The sequence below is a fragment of the Arachis stenosperma genome, chromosome 7, assembly GCF_014773155.1.
Source record: "Arachis stenosperma cultivar V10309 chromosome 7, arast.V10309.gnm1.PFL2, whole genome shotgun sequence".
Taxonomy (NCBI): domain Eukaryota; kingdom Viridiplantae; phylum Streptophyta; class Magnoliopsida; order Fabales; family Fabaceae; genus Arachis; species Arachis stenosperma.
The window spans coordinates 32257775-32275829 of NC_080383.1; the positions used below are offsets into that span (position 1 = coordinate 32257775).

Consider the following 18055-nt stretch of genomic DNA (forward strand, 5'->3'; position numbering starts at 1 on the left):
AGTAAAAAAGACAAGAATAAAATTAGTCATGCACTCATGATTTTGGTGTCTTTGTACCAATTGGATAACTATGTCTTTTTTAATGCTTATCTTGCTTTTTTTTTTTTTTCTCTTATGAGTAATGTTACGTGTACATACTAAAATCGGTTACTAAAATCAGTTATTAAAATCAATCATCAGTATAAAATATATGTTGAAATATAAATATACATTGAAAATAAATTAAACTATACATATATTTATATATAAATATATTAGTGGTTGATTTTAGTGACTAATTTTAGGGTACAAATAGTATTTTTATTTTTTTATGCTACGTGTACTGTGTACATATTATTTGAACTTGATGTTTAATTATTTGGAGCATGAGTGCGTGTGTGGAGTTATCAGACTAAATTGGAACAAACAAATAGAGCTTATAGAATAATATGTGATTTAATTTTTATAATGCAATTCCTTTTTTTATTATAATAACTGAGGTGATGAGTTTGATGGTTGTTTTCTTAGGAATACAGAATACATATGATATGGAATATCTAAACATATAAATTTTAAATTCTTATAAGATATAAGAATATGTAATATATATAAAATATAAAGTATTTTTTAGATAAATTATAGTAGTATTTTTATATTTTATTAATATTAAAAGATAAATTAAATTTTTAAATTTTAATATTTTTTTTAATTATATAAAAAATTTAAAATATTTATTATTTTAATAAATAATAATATATATTATTTTTAAATTCATTTTAAGAATATATGTTAATACGTATTAGTATTTAGGTGTGTTCAAACGTGTTCAAAAATTTTTTTTATTTTTTATTAAGACACAGTTGAACATAGAAGATATGCGTGTAGAATAAGTATCGGTCAGTATCATATTTAAAATGTGTTTGAGATACGACAACTCAACAAAATATCCGTATTTCACAAATAATCAAATGGCCGCAAGGTATGTTCCACAAATATGTTTACTCCTTTTGAAAAATTAGTACTACAATATCTTGAAACTAGGATGTCACCATGCTTATTAAGAAAAAAAATTAGAACTCAGAGCTGATTTAATTGTTAACTCTTTTTATTTTTTATTTTTCTCATAAATAGCTTCTAACTGCACAAATCACATTGGCGACTTAAGATTCTTAGATTCTATAAAGGGAATAGGCATGCTTATGAGAAAAATATTACATTTAAGGGAAACACAACAATGCTTGTAAGCAACAAAATAATAACAAAAAGGACTTTCCAAATTTTGAAGGATTTGAGGCTTGATCACAGACTATTATTGTAGATAACGATTTTGACCACATTTGATAATGTGTAATACAAAGTGACTTTGTGGCAAGGTGGAGAGTCGTTACAGTGCACTTGTGTTTACGTCAAGTTGATAATGACTAATAAATTGAGATCTAACCGTTCTTAACTATCAACTTCACATGAAGACAACTACACGTGAGTTTCCACCTTGTTGCAAACACCAAATATGCAATGCAATTCGATTGATTTTTCAGCGAAGCGTTCCGACGGATACTTTGTATGTATACATCTGTGATATCAGAAAGAAAGCAATCATGTTCACCACACTCAGCACTGTTAGCATCCAGAAGAAATAATCGAGGCGGCCGAAGTTAGGATTGTCCGGCAGCCATCCAGGACCACCATTCCTAGTGGTGACCTTTGTCACAATGGTTATAAGAAGAGAGCTCACATACTGTCCAAGAGCAACTGTAAGAAGAGAAAGTGCAGAACACATGCTTCTCATTGCGTCCGGCGCCTGCTCATAGAAGAACTCCAACTGTCCAATGAATGTGAAGACCTCGGCGCAACCAATAATGAAATACTGTGGAACCTGCCAAAAGATTGACATAGGGACATGTTCAAGTTTATAATAGTCATGCCTGTAAACCATTCTCAGTCTTATGTATTCCAATGTTGCAGCAGAGACCATTGAGAATATTGATATGAATAGGCCTATTCCCATTCTCTGAAGCTGCGTTAGGCCGTTTTTTCGGCCGGTGAATTTTCTGGCTATTGGCACTATGATCCGGTCGTACACTGGCACCCAGAAGATGACACTGATTGTGTCGAAGATGGAAAGAGACGCCACCGGGATCTCGAAGTTTCCCATGTGAGCATCCATGGTTTGGCCTTGTATCACAAAGTAAGAGCTCATTTGACCATAGACAGTAGCAAATATTATCCCAGTGGCCCATATTGGAAGCAACCTTACTATGGCTTTAAACTCTTCTACTTGTGTTACTGTGCAAAGCTTCCATGGATTTGCTGATTCAGTCATATTTTCTGATTTTCCTAGTACTGCTGCTCTGTCAAAGAATCTGTTACACCACATTTTATTGGGTAAATAATTGTTTGAAGATGAACTGTAATATTGTATGAGATGCATAGCAATAGTTTTGGCATTATGAATTATAAGGTGTATAGGTACAAAGGTGTATATATATGCGCATTTCAATTTTGTACGTGAAAATTGACAATTTGCCTTCCCTAACTTCCCTAACAAAATAGTAGGTGTATTTTAAGAGGAAACTACTATTTCTATCCATAAAAAATTAAAATGTCGACAAATCTACCCATGAAAGACAAAAGACGGTCATTTCTACTCTTGAATGGTTTACCTTAATCCATTGGTGTGGTGGAGCTTGCGGCAACCTTGGATAGCAGACTCATTGTCTGGAATCTCATATAAGAGGGACTCATCATGAGGCACTTCAACATTGTACTTCCTTATGGATGAAACTATCACCTGAAACATTCGAGTGAAGGGGCTGCCAGCCGGCTTCTGATTCCTATACAGCTTTGTACCTAAAAAGAAACTCGCAGCAGCTATCGCCATAGCCACTGCTGGAATTCCAAATCCCCATCCCCAACTTTTATTGTCTTGGATCCAAACTATAAGAGAAGAAGCAACAAGAGCACCAATGTTGATTGAGAAATAGAACCAGTTGAAGAAAGAGCTCTTGTATCCCTTCTCAACTTCATCAGCATCATCGAACTGATCGGCGCCATAGGAAGAAACACAAGGCTTGATCCCACCAGTGCCAAGTGCTATGATGTAAAGAGCAACAAAGAACACTGCACTTTGTCCATTAGTAGCATTGCAATTTCCTTCATGACAGGTTGGTCTTAAGCCAGGAACTGATGCAGATAGTGTTAACAGTGTCATTCCCTGTACAACAAGAAACATATAAGTTCTTTTTGTGTATTTAATTCTTCAATTAAGAACATAGAATTTGATACAAAATTATATAAGTTCTTACACATAATTATTAAGAGGAGTGCTAGGGGGCAGCACTTTTGTTAAATTCTGGCTAGCACTTAACTATTAAAAAGAAATTGAATGATTTTACACCATTAGATGCAATTTCATACCATTAAAAACATCATTGATGGCTAATTGATAGTTAAAAACCACAAAATCTGCTGGCCCCAAAACTTTCTCATTATTCAATGTTTTCTAAGCAGGGGATTATTTTTCTTTTTCCTGACCAAAATTTGAAAACAAATTCGTCCATGCCATTTTTCTTGTTGAACAAGTTTGTCCGGCAATCAGAAAAGAAAATATATATAATATATGTTAATCCTTTTATATATATATATATATATATATATATATATATAGGCCTAGTGTTTTTACAAGAAATTTCTAGCTAATCTTTCTGTAAAAGATCTTTTCTTAACATCAAGTTTGTTGGTACTGGATAAAAAGGATAACTCCAACAATATCTTTGTCCTCAACGTCGCTTAATTTTTTGGAATTAGTCACCTCAACACCCTTCGATGGTTAATTTTAAATCAAATTTTAAAGAGTAAACAGCCAACTAAAGAATTTTAAATCCAAAACTTTAGTCCTCAACAAATTTTTATTTTCTAAAAGTCTTCTAAAAATTGGATAGATTAATTTTAGAGTCGCTTTAAATCAATTTTTTAATATATATATGCTAGACAAATAAATCTCTAAAAAATTTTATTATAAGACAAATAAATTCTAAAAAATGCACTTTAAATCAAATGAGTATTCTTTTAGAACGACATAAGAATTAATTTGTGCAACAAAAATAATTTGTGAGAATTTTTAGAGAATAAAACTTTATTAGATACTAAAATATCAGATCTAAAATTTCTTTAGGACCATTTGGTAGTTATTCTTATTGAAACTTGTACATTTGCCTAAGCAGAAAGCTAGTAATACTCACAATAACATAAATGATTGAGAAACAAAGAATGGTCCAATATCTTCCAAGATAAGCATCAGCCAGGAATGCTCCAATCAATGGAGTGATATAGCATGTTCCACCCCAGTTTGCATTATTCTTGGAAGCAGTAGCACTTTCCTGATTTAGTATATCCTTAAAATAAACCACCAAATTTGAACTCATCCCATAGTAAGCCAGTCTCTCACTACACTCATTTCCTGTGTAATAGAATTGCGTAAGTGTTTTCTAATTAATAATGATGATGATGATGATGATGATGATGATGGAGATAGGAATTACATAATATAGTTACCTAAAATAAAGGGGCATGCTCTCCAGGTACCAGTTTCATTTTTGTTTGCTGGATTTCCTTTGTAATCTACTGTTCCATCTTTTGTGTAAACATCATTATCATTATCCTCAGACATTGTTTTTCAGTTGAGGGGTGATTGATTCCCTAGAAATTGACATGTTCAGCACATTAAATCATGAAACAGAACTTGGTCATTGTTTTGACAAATGCAAGTAAGTAATAAATGTCAACATTTTATGTAGTTGAATATCAAACACTGGATATATCTAAAACGTGCAATTATATTAGAACTAAATAGATTTAATTAAATCTCCAAAAACTAATATATAGTTTGAGAATTTTATAGTACTAATTACTTCAAACAATGTGAAACTTCTAACTCTTACATCCAATTTACAGCCCTTACCTTGGTTAAAATTGTATACTTTGTAGTTTGTACCGTTATTTGCCACAGCTTGAGATAGAGATTTGAGGTGTCACCTAAAAGCAAAGCAAAACAAAACCTGAGCCTATATTCTAAGTTTAACATATGAAAATTGAGAACGAGGAAGAAAAAAAAAAAGAGATGAATATTTGTATGTATGTATGTGAGACAAGCAAAGAGGACCTTGTATTCAACGACAAAGCCTTCGTTGCAAGCTACTTAGGAAGCTGTCCAAACAAGGTGTCAAAACAGCTGCATTACGGAGCAGTTTCTGCTTATCATTATATTGTTATATAGTGAATAATATCCGAACACTAAATTAAACTGTATTATAATAAGTAAAATAGCTTTTTTTTTATCTCCAGTATTTTTTAGCATAATAGGTTAAAGATTAATTCGTTATGAAATTAAATTTTATTTAAAAGTTTGCTGCTAAATTATTATATACAAAATAAAATTTAAACTCCTAATACTTACGTAAGCTGACGATAAAACTAACTATTAAACTAACTAAATTTAATTAAGTAAAATAGTATTTGATGCTTCAATTTCGTTACGTTTATTTTATCCGAAAAAAGGGACATATACAATGATACAATACTAATGACAGGTGTAGAAATTAACAATCAATTTTTATTTGGTTACTGGCGTAGACCTTATAGTGATAATTATTTTGGATGTCTTTAGAAAATATCGTAATGCCTATACTGGATTGGATACTCATATAGATGATCATGATTAATGGGAGATGATTATTAATGACAAAAATGTATATTCCATGAAAAATATAACATGTATATTTCTTTTGTTCCTGTTATTCAAATAAATTATCGATTATTTAGTATTGTCTATATTATATTTTTTTGTTGAAAAATTCTAAGAAATTAGTTAGTCATTTTAAGAGTATCTCTAATGATTATTTTAATTTTAATTTTATTTTAGATTTTATAAAAATATTTATAGAATTATATATTATAAATAATAATTTAAAATTTAAAATAAAAATTACTCTTTTAATATTTAATCTTAATTCATTTAAAATTTTATATTATTTTATCAATACATTTATATAAATGATAAAATTTTATTAATTTTTCACTAAAATAATACTGTATTTCTAAAATAATATCGATTTCATTTCATATATCAACTCTAATACAGATTCTAATTTTAAATCAATTCACTTCTTAAAATTATCAAAAATAATATTCTAAAAGTATTCTATTAAAAATGCTCTAAGAACAACAGCTTTTTATTTTGAAGTTTATGGTTTTTCCTTTTTTTTCAATAATAATAATAAATAATTATTCAAGTTTTTATAAACAATAATTAACCATACGATTTTCGTTTTAACAAATATTTTTGAAAAAAATTGAGAACAAACTTCTCGGGTAAATATATAATTAGACAAAAAAAAATTTTAATTTTTTTTACTAATATTTTTTGTTTATCAACTACTTTATTAGCTGACCGTTGGTTTAAAAAAATTAGTTTTTTTTTGGCCGCAAAAACCAAATTTTTTTTAATCAATCATAATACATGAATACAAAAAATTAAACACCAATTAACCATTTTTTATTTTAAATATTGAGTTAATAATGATATTTTTTAATCTGTGGACTATCAAGTTGTTAATCTCACATATGAAAAAGTTTAATTTGGAGTATAAAAATCAAACATTTTGATTTCTGAAATCGGACCCTCCGATTTCTATTTAAGAAAACACAAATCAGATCCTCTAATTTTAGTATTTCTCACAATTTTAAAAATACAAAAAAAAATTACAATGTTTAAATATATCACTCATTTCACTTCTATAAAGAAAAAAGGATAATTTACATAAATAAAGCAAGTAAAATTACATGAATATAACAATTGGGAATCCATTACATGTGTGTGCAATTATGCATCTATGTAAACCGCTATATAAGGTTTACTCGTTTTCACATAATCCGTCATATCCTGCTGCGGCTTACGTTCAAGCTCTTCTAACACTACACCCTACCGCTGTTTACACACTACTAGAAAACTAGTTATTACAGACGGATATTTCCGACGGATTTTATCCCACTGAAATACAGAGGGATTTTCAGAGGGATTTTTTGTCGGAAAACAAAAAAATAGATTAGCATAAATTACAGACGGAAAATAAAATCCGTCGATAATTCCGTCGGAAAAATTAATTTTTTTCGTGAGAAATGGTTACAGACGGAAAATCCGTCTGTAATTAAATAAACAAAATGATGCGTTTTATTAAATTATTACAGACAGAAAATCCGTCTGTAATTTAAATTTTCCGTCTGTAAATATTGAGATAACACTAATCTTATCTCTATCCACTCGATCCATTTACACTCCACCCATATCAAATCCTCTCTCCGTCACCGAGTTGCTTCTTCTCTCCGTCGCACCAATTTCTTCTGCCGCTGGCGTCACAGATCCCTCTCCATCGTCCCTTGCGTCGTACGCTCCCTCCGCCACCGCATCCAACCCTAACCCCAGAGCTTCATCGCGCCTCCAACCCTAATCCCAGAACTTCGTCGTGCTTCCAACCCCTGCTTCGCCGCTCCCTCCATTGACGCTCCCTTCGTCTCAAAGCCTCCGTCGTGCTCACTCTGTCGTAAGCCTTCAAACGTCGCTCCTTCCTCCATGACTGAAACCCGTAACGCTCTGCTTTTTCTCCTGCGTCGTGGCTTCACCTTCCTCCAAACAAAATTGAAAAACCCTAACCTGGAGGCCTTCCACTGCAAACCTACCGATCCCTAATTTCGTCTCATCATCAGAGGTAAAATAAAATCCCTTTCGCCCATTTCAACCCTTCTCCACCCCCAACAGTCTCTATATCCTCTCTCTAATTCAATTGTACAATTTTATTTCCTCTTTATTCTCTCCCTTTCGATGTTCTGTTTTTATTCTGCTGAGAATTGAAATTGCTGGCTGAATTAGCTTAATTTTAGGTCTTCTAATCACCTTTCAGTTTTATTGTTGTTCCTTATTTTTCGATTATTTTATTGCCGCATATTGAAAATGAGTAGGCGTGGGAGCAGAATAGTCTACGTTAGGAACCTCCCTGGTGATATTCGTGAAAGAGAAGTAGAAGATTTGTTTTCAAAGGTACTTTGCTATTTTCATTCGTGAAAGAGTTTGATTTTTCATTTGCTTAATACTTACCAATAGAAACTACTTTACACCTTGTGATGCCTTTGCTGATTTTTCGTGTCCTTGTTCATTTTAATTTTGGCAGGTTGTTTAAATTTGAGCTCTTGTGGTTTTAGGAATGTTAAAAGCTTTGATGCAAAATTTGGCATATAAAGTTGTTAAATTGCTTGCTGCAGAAAATTCAGCAGATTGGCGCCAACTTGTATGAAATTTTGGGAAAAATATGTACGGTAATTTTTAATGAAATAAGTTGAATAATGAATCTGATGATGATTTTCAGAACTGCATCACACTAACAAAGGAGAATGTCAAAGGCATAATCATGGTAACTTTTACTTTCTATTTGGAATTCATTTTCATTCAAACATATATCAGCTTTTTCTAGTTCACTATTATCCGTTCTCTTCAAACAATTGTTCATTTTTGACCTAATAACTAATAACGGAAATTAATAACTAATAATATTTAACTGCCATATTTTCATATTAAAAAAGGTCTTTATTTTAAATAAATTATATTAATCATATAAAACTATCCTCTTTATCTTTTGAAAACCTTAACAGTAGAATAGTAAAAATTGATTCATTCTTAATCTTACAAGCCACCTTTTTTGCAGTGCATTTATGATTGGAGGTAGGAAACTAATAACCAATGCACATTGTGTGGAACATGATACACAGGTAATTTCCTTAAGGGTCCTATTTTCTCCAGGATGTAGATCCTACAATATAAATTTTATTAATAAATTATATTATGTTCATAGATCTTAGAATTAGTTGCCGAAAGGTTATAAATAGCTGCCAACTTTTTCATTGTTGTGGTTTATTGCAGGTTAAAGTTAAGAGAAGAGGGGAATAATTGAATCTTATTATATATAGCATCAAGAACTGTACCACTAAATATTTTCTGATTAGGTAAGGTAGCTACATTAGTATTTTATGAGGCGAGAGATTGATTATCTTCATCATTTTTTAATCTTTTGTTCAAAATTTTAAAAGAATGTCAAAACAAAATTCTTTATATAACTTTTATGACTTCTGTATCTGGATGTCTATGCAGCCTGATAGAATGTTGCCTTATAGCATGGCCTATAATCATGATGAGGATGATGATGAAGAAGAGGGGGTCACAGAAGATGATGAGGAACACAATTTTCTGCATAATGATGAAAAGAGAAAACAAGAACTTGACAAGTCAATGCAAAAACCTAATATTTTGGTAGCTTTCTTACAGGTTTATGCTAAAGGAATTGCAATGTGAATATTGAATTGAACTCGAACTTGGACTTATCGTTATCCATTTTGAATGACGTTGCTTGTTGCGTGTTGATGGTAATGTTGCTAATGAGAATCAGAGGGATTCTGTGTGTGCTTTTAATGTGAATTTACTATTGTCTTAGGTGTTTCTAACACTTTAAGGATTACAAAAAAGTTTTCTTTCTGCTTAGTTTTTAGCTTAGTGTGGAAATCAGATACTTTTGAAATAAGGGTCTGCTTGGTTGAGTAGGAGGAAAAGGGGAAGTATAGGATGCTGTGATTACATTTCAATTTTTCCTTCTCCGATCTTTGATATGATATATCAAGAAAGTGTAAAGGGATTCTTATTCTGAAATTTATGACGACCGAATTTTTACTAACTCTTCTATGCAGCCACAATGGCTTTGATTGAAAACGTGATTTGGACTTCTGTAAGCAATAGGAGATGGTTCATATTCATTAAATATTAATTTATTTCTATGGAATTTTATTAAATGTTACTAATGGTATCCTTCAGGTAAAAGACGACCATGGCGAGCATTTTTGTGTTTTTGAGTGCTAGTAGTAATTATCAAAGCACAAGCCCATGAATAGCCATAATCAAATCCTTGCATAGCTTCTGGTAATCTTGTATGCAGTTTACATGGTAAATTCCCCTTGCTGCTCTTCCCTCTGTTACTATATTAGTAAGCAAAGATAAGATGCAAAATTAAAGCTTTTATTATTGGCTGCAGGTGAGGAAAGGGCATTCAAAAATTTCCCAGCATTAGTTTATGCCTAACCCTTCTTTTTCCTTTCATTCTTTCGAATCTTGTTATTGACAGCCTTCAGAACTGTAAGGATACACATGCAACGTGCCAAAGATCTGAATATCGGAGTTACTTGAACAGGGGAACCAAACTCCACTCTTGATGAGGTAGAAACAGCGCTATCAGTATTTATTTGTTCTTCTGAATTCAGCAGCATATCTACTACGGAAATATGTATATCTTATGAGCATTTTGGTTCATTAAAATGATAAGGGTATTAATACATGAAGGAGAAAAAGTAATATACTTTAGAAAAATGATAGAATTTTCATTCTTAATAATGAATTATGTTACCTTGATCCAGGGTTGAAGTAACTAGAACACCTCTTTCAGCCTATGATGCCACAGAAATTCTGAAACCTAATGGTATATTCTGAATCCATTCTTGTGTTTTTGATGTTTCCTTTCACTTCAATAAGCACTATATAGAGGAAGAATTATAGAAAAATTTTATCTTGAGATTATGTTTAGGTGATGAACTTAATTCCAGGGAGAGGTGAGAAAGTATTTAAAAAATTGGAATAGTTTCTCTAGTTAAAGAAACAAAGAGAAGAAACAAAGAGAATTTTGAAGGAGGAGTGGTAGCAAATATGGTAAGAAGGGGACAATTGAAGTGATGATCAGATCAATTAAGGATAAAACATACGTCACAATAAAAAGCTTTTTCTGGTCTGTGTCTCTGAATTTATTGACTAATTGCAATGTTAATGATAAGCATTCTCATTTATACTTTAGCTTTCATATTTTTCCTTTCCATTGGTTGGACCATGGTGCACGAATTTGTGATTCGCACAACTAACCAGCAAGTGCACTGGGTCGTCCAAGTAATACCTTACGTGAGTAAGGGTCGATCCCACAGAGATTATTGGCTTGAAGCAATCAATGTTTATTTTATTTGTCTTAGTTAGGATGTCAACAAAATTGTTTGGGCTACTTGAACAATAGAGTTATTTGTTTATAAAGGATTGTGGAATATATTGGAATAATAAAGAGTACTAGCGTTACTTGTTGTGCAGTAATGGAGAATATGTTGGAGTTTTGGAGATGCTTTGTCCTCTGAACTTCAACTCTTCCTTGAGATCCTCTTCTCACACGCAAGGTCTATCCATGGCAAGTTCTATGTAGGGTGTCACCGTTGTCAATGGCTACTTCCCATCCTCGCAGTGAAAGCTAATGCTCACGCACTCTGTCACAGTACGGCCAATCACCGGTTGGTTCCCGCTTCCTACTGGAATAGAATCCCTCTTTTGCGTCTGTCACTAACGCCCAGCAGGTTGCAAGTTTGAAGCACGTCACAGTCATTCAATCCTGGAATCCTACTCGAAATACCACAGACAAGGTTTAGACCTTCCGGATTCTCATGAATGCCGCCATCTATCTAGCTTATACCACGAAGATTCTGTTGGGGAATCTAAGAGATATTCATTCATTCTGATGTAGAACGGAGGTGGTTGTCAGGCACACGTTCATGGATTGAGGAAGGTGATGAGTGTCACGGATCATCACCCTCTTCACAATTAAGTGCGAATAAACATCTTAGATAAGAACAAGCGTGTTTGAATGGAAAACAAAGGAATTGTATTAAATCATCGAGACGCTGCAGAGCTCCTCACCCCCAACAATGGAGTTTAGAGACTCATGCCGTCAAAAGTATGTAATTCAGATCTGAAAAATGTCATGAGGTACAAGATAAGTCTGTAAAAGTTGTTTAAATAGTAAACTAGTAACCTAGGTTTACAGAAAATGAATAAACTAAGATAATTGGTGCAGAAATCCACTTCTGGGGCCCACTTGGTGTGTGCTGGGGCTGAGACTAAAGCTTTCCACGTGTAAAGACCTTTCTTGGCGTTAAACTCCAGGTTATGACGTGTTTTGGGCGTTCAACTCCGGATCATGACGTTTTTCTGGCGTTTAACTCCAGACAGCAGCATGTACTTGGCGTTCAACGCCAAGTTACGTCGTCTATCTTTGCGCAAAGTATGGACTATTATATATTGCTGGAAAGCCCTGGATGTCTACTTTCCAACGCCGTTGAGAGCGCGCCAATTGGACTCCTGTAGCTCCAGAAAATCCATTTCGAGTGCAGGGAGGTCAGGATCCAACAGCATCAGCAGTCCTTTTTCAGCCTAAGTCAGATTTTTGCTCAACTCCCTCAATTTCAGCCAGAAAATACCTGAAATCACAGAAAAATACACACACTCATAGTAAAGTCCAGAAATATGATTTTTGCCTAAAAACTAATATTATTCTACTAAAAACTAACTGAAACATGCTAAAATCTACATGAAATTACTCCCAAAAAGCGTACAAAATATCCGCTCATCACAACACCAAACTTAAACTGTTGCTTGTCCTCAAGCAACTAGATAAATAAAATAGGTTCTAACAGAAATTAAGAAGTAATAATATTTTAGAGTTTTAACATGAAGCTCATATTCTTATTAGATGAGCGGGGCTTATAGCTTTTTATTTCTGAACAGTTTTGGCATCCCCCTGCATCTCCAAATTTTCAGAATAATTGGCATCCTTAGGAACTCAGAATTCAGATAGTATTATTGACTCTCCTAGTGTAGTATGTTGATTCTTGAACACAGTTATTTTATGAGTCTTGGCTGTGGCCCTAAGCACTTTGTTTTCCAGTATTACCACCAGATACATAAATGCCACAGACACATAACTGGGTGAACCTTTTCAGATTGTGACTTAGCTTTGCTAAAGTCCCCAGTTAGTGGTGTCCAGAGCTCTTAAGCACACTCTTTTGCCTTGGATCACGACTTTAACCACTCAGTCTCAAGCTTGTAACTTGGACCTGCATGCCACAAGCACATGGTTAGGGACAGCTTGGTTTAGCCACTTAGGCCTGGATTTTATTTCCTTGGGCCCTCCTATCCATTGATGCTCAAAGCCTTGGATCCTCTTTACCCTTGCCTTTTGGTTTTAAGGGCTGCTTGGCTTTTATTCCTTTTGATTGTAATTTTTTTTTTGAACTGCTTTTTCTTGCTTCAAGAATCAATTTCATGATTTTTCAGATCATCAATAATATTTTTCGTGTTCCTCATCCTTTCAGTAGCCAATATTCATCAAATTCAAGGTACAATTTATGCACTGTTCAAGCATTCATTCAGAGAACAAAAAGTATTGCCACCACATATAATTAATTATAGTCTTTATTACTAAGAACTCATAAATATAAATTACTTCTTTATTCTAAAAAAAATTCTACTACTTTATTTATGCCTGATGATGATGAGAAAAATAAATTATAGCTTAATTAGAAATAAAATCAAAATAGACATACTAATTACTACTACTGCTAAATATAACTTCTAAGGTAAAATCCTATAATAATACTATCACAGAGTTAAAGCTGGAATTAGAACTTAACAACCTGTATTTTGGGAAGTGGATGTTCCTCTAGTCTGTGGGGTGCCTTCAAGGATTAATTTCTGACGCTTCAGCTCCCTTAAGTTCACATCCTTGCTCTTCCTGTTCTCTTAGGTGCCATGATCTTAATGAGTTTTAGCTCAGTGATCATGGCAAATCACACCAAACTTAGAGGTTTGCTTGTCCTCAAGCAAAAGAAAGGAAAGGAGAGGAGTAGATGGAAAGACATTGTCGAAAAAAAATAAGATGAGTTGAAAAAGATATGAGCAGAAATTAAAAATATTTGAAAAAGATTTGGATTGGAAAAAGATTAGTGTTTATGAATTAAGATACATTTGATATTTTTGAAAAAGGGATTTTGGAAATTTGAATTTTTAGAACACTAATTTGAATTTGAAGGATGATATTTTGAAACATGTTTATGCAAGAAATCATGAATTGAAACTTAAAAATTTAGAAAAATTGTAAAGAAAAACGAATTTTACCTCCTCCCCACCATCCTGGCGTTAAACGCCCAGGATGCTAGCAAACTGGCGTTAAACGCCCAGAAGGTGCATCTTTCTGGCGTTTAACGCCCAGAAGATGCTCCTTTCTGGCGTTAAACGCCCAGTGGGAGCTTCTTTTGGGCGTTTAACGCCCAAAGTATTTCTTACTGGCTTTTTCATGCCAGTGAGCTTCCAAATTTCCCTGTAACTCTGTGACTTCAACCAATTGCTATTTCACCTTTTGAAGATACTTGGACTCAAACCTGTAAAGAAATAATTAATTAATTAATACGAATAAAATTAAATTTTTTGATTGGCTGGGTTGCCTCCCAGCAAGCGCTTCTTTAATGTCATTAGCTGGACTGAGTTTTAATCAAGTCTCAGTTTTGAGCATTCTTGCTCAAAATTGCCTTCAAGATAATGTTTGACTCTTTGTCCATTAACAATGAACTTTTTGTTAGAGTCATTATCCTGAAGCTCTATGTATCCATATGGTGATACGTTTGTAATGACATATGGACCTCTCCACCGGGATTTTAATTCCCCAGGGAATAATTTGAGCCTAGAATTGAATAGCAGAATTTTTTGCCCCGGCTCAAAGACTCTGGATGACAATTTCTTATCATACCATCTTTTCGCTTTCTCTTTGTAAATCTTTGCATTTTCGAAAGCATTGAGTCTAAATTCCTCTAGCTCTGATTCGAGACTCTCAGCCATATTGACCTCTCTTACCAGAGAGTCAATTATATCAACACTCATGCAGTCATTTGGGGTGTCTGGATGTTGCATGGCTTTAACAACATTCAGCTTGAACTCTTCCTCATTGACTCTCAAGGTTACTTCCCCTTTTTGGACATCAATGAGGGTTCGGCCAATTGCTAGGAAAGGTCTTCCTAGAATGAGAGTTGCACTCTTGTGCTCCTCCATTTCCAGCACCACAAAGTCAGTAGGAAAGGCAAATGGCCCAACCTTGACTATCATGTCCTCAATCACGCCTGATGGGTATTTAATGGAGCCATCAGCAAGTTGAAGACATATCCTGGTTGGTTTGATTTCTTCAGTTAAACCAAGCTTTCTGATAGTAGATGCAGGCATTAGGTTGATACTTGCTCCAAGATCACATAAAGCTTGCTTGGTGCAAGTGCCCTCTAATGTGCATGGTATCATAAAGCTCCCAGGATCTTTAAGCTTCTCAGGTAAGCTTTTCAGAATGACTGCACTGCATTCTTCAGTGAGGTAAACTTTTTCAGTTTCCCTCCAATCCTTCTTATGACTTAAGATCTCTTTCATGAACTTAGCATAAGAGGGTATTTGCTCAAGTGCTTCTGCAAACGGAATCTTTATTTCAAGAGTCCTGAGGTAGTCTGCAAAGCGGGCAAATTGCTTATCCTGTTCCGCTTGGCGGAGTTTTTGAGGATAAGGCATTTTGGCTTTGTATTCCTCAACCTTAGTTGCTGCAGGTTTTTTACCTACAGAAGTGGGTTGGGAAGCCTTTTTAGAAGGGTTGTTATCAGCACTTGTATGTGACTGATTCCCCACTGGTATTTGAATGCCAGTGGTGGGAGCTGGAGTGGCGTTAGACGCCCCTTCCTTGTTTGTTACTGGCGTTTGAACGCCAGCTTTGTCCCTTTCTGGGCTCGGACTGTCTTCAGGAGGATTTTGAGTATCCACTTGTTCATTTCTTGGTTTCCTGCTGCTTTGAAGTGAGGTATTTAATGTTTTCCCACTTCTTAATTGAACTGCTTGACATTCTTCTGTTATTTGTCTTGACAGTTGTTTTTCTGTCTGCTTTAATTGTACTTCCATGTTCCTGTTAGCCATTCTTGTTTCCTGTAATATTTCCTTGAATTCGGCTAGCTGTTGAGTTAGAAATTCCAATTGCTGATTGAATTCATTAGCCTGATCCACTGGACTGAGTTCTGCAGTTACTGTTTTAGCTTCTTCTTTCATGAAAGATTCATTGCTTAAGTACAGATGTTGATTTCTGGCAACTGTATCAATAAGCTCTTGAGCCTCTTCAATTGTTTTTCTCATATGTATAGATCCACCAGCTGAGTGGTCTAGAGAAATCTGAGCTTTTTCTGTAAGCCCATAGTAGAAGATGTCTAATTGCACCCATTCTGAAAATATTTCAGAGGGGCATTTTCTTAGCATCTCTCTGTATCTCTCCCAAGCATCATAAAGGGATTCATTATCTCCTTGTTTGAAGCCTTGGATGTTTAGCCTTAGCTGTGTCATCCGTTTGGGAGGGAAATGGTGATTCAGGAATTTTTCTGACAGCTGTTTCCATGTTTTTATGCTGTTCTTAGGTTGGTTATTTAACCACCTCTTAGCTTGATCTTTTACAGCAAATGGAAACAGTAATAGTCTGTAGACATCCTGATCTACTTCCTTATCATGTACTGTATCAGCAATTTGCAGAAATTGTGCCAAAAACTCTGTAGGTTCTTCATGTGGAAGACCAGAATACTGGCAGTTTTGCTGCACCATGATAATGAGCTGAGGATTCAGCTCAAAGCTACTAACTCCAATGGAGGGTATACAGATACTACTCCCATATGAAGCAGTAGTGGGGTTAGCATATGACCCCAAAGTCCTCTTGGACTGTTCATTCCCACTTGCTTCCATACTAGATCACAAGGGATAATTTATATGTTGATAATTATTTATTTTATAGTTGTGGAATAAATAAAATAAATAAAAAAAAGAAGGAATATATAAAAATATTTTGAAAATATTTTGTAAAAATAAATATATATATATATATTTTTTTTTAAATCAAAATAAAAATGAAATAAATAAAAGAAAACGAAAATATTTTGAAATTGAAAATTGAATTTTTTAATATAAAATTTTCGAAAAAATTAGTTCAAAGTTAGTTAGAAAATAAAATTTTTGAATTTTGAATTTTATGATGAAAGAGAAAAACACACAAAAGACACAAGACTTAAAATTTTTAGATCTAGTGCTCCTTATTTTCGAAAATTTTTGGAGGGAAAACACCAAGGAACACCAAACTTAAAAATTTTAAGATCAAGACACAAGAAAAACTCAAGAACACCTTGAAGATTCACAAGAACACCAAGAACAAAAGAAAGAACACCAAACTTAAAATTTTTAGAAAATCAAAATAAATTTTCGAAAATTATAAAAAGATTAACAATAAAACACCAAACTTAGAGTTTGGCACAGGATTAAACCAAGAAAAATTATTTTTGAAAAAGATTTTCAAAAGTACTGGTGCTCCCTTATCAAGAATATGACCCTTCTATTCTAGCCAAATGGGCAGCAAATATAACAATTGTTTTGAAAAAGCACAAGAAACACAAGAAAAGACTCAGAACAAGAAAAATTAAAGATCAAACAAGAAAAATAGACAAGAACAACTTGAAGATTAAGGAAAAACAAAGGACACTCACACGAAAAATTCAAAGAAAAATATAAAAGATGCAATTGACACCAAACTTAGAACAAGACACTAGACTCACGAAAAACCAACAGTTAATAAGGAAAAAGTAATATTTTCGAAAAATATTTTTGAAAAGGGAATAAAAGACTCAAATTTAATGACTCTGTAACATCAATACTATATTCCTAATCTAAGAAATAAAATAAGCCTTCAATTGTCCAAACTCAATAATCCCCGGCAACGGCGCCAAAAACTTGGTGCACGAATTTGTGATTCGCACAACTAACCAGCAAGTGCACTGGGTCGTCCAAGTAATACCTTACGTGAGTAAGGGTCGATCCCACAGAGATTATTGGCTTGAAGCAATCAATGTTTATTTTATTTGTCTTAGTTAGGATGTCAACAAAATTGTTTGGGCTACTTGAACAATAGAGTTATTTGTTTATAAAGGATTGTGGAATATATTGGAATAATAAAGAGTACTAGCGTTACTTGTTGTGCAGTAATGGAGAATATGTTGGAGTTTTGGAGATGCTTTGTCCTCTGAACTTCAACTCTTCCTTGAGATCCTCTTCTCACACGCAAGGTCTATCCAT

At 33.6% G+C, this 18055-nt stretch overlaps 1 protein-coding gene across 1 annotated transcript; it reads right to left on the minus strand.

Annotated features, from left to right (window-relative positions):
* Window positions 1–1206: 1206 nt before the first annotated feature.
* Window positions 1207–5214, minus strand: LOC130941916 (protein NRT1/ PTR FAMILY 8.2-like). The gene is made up of 6 exons (XM_057870556.1): window positions 5141–5214; window positions 4940–5013; window positions 4534–4677; window positions 4221–4438; window positions 2643–3193; window positions 1207–2342 (listed from the first exon to the last, which is right to left on the minus strand). Exons 3-6 carry the CDS (start codon window positions 4646–4648, stop codon window positions 1514–1516), a joined length of 1713 nt encoding a protein of 570 aa, XP_057726539.1. The 5' UTR covers window positions 4649–4677; window positions 4940–5013; window positions 5141–5214; the 3' UTR covers window positions 1207–1513.
* Between the last annotated feature and the right edge of the window lie 12841 nt (window positions 5215–18055).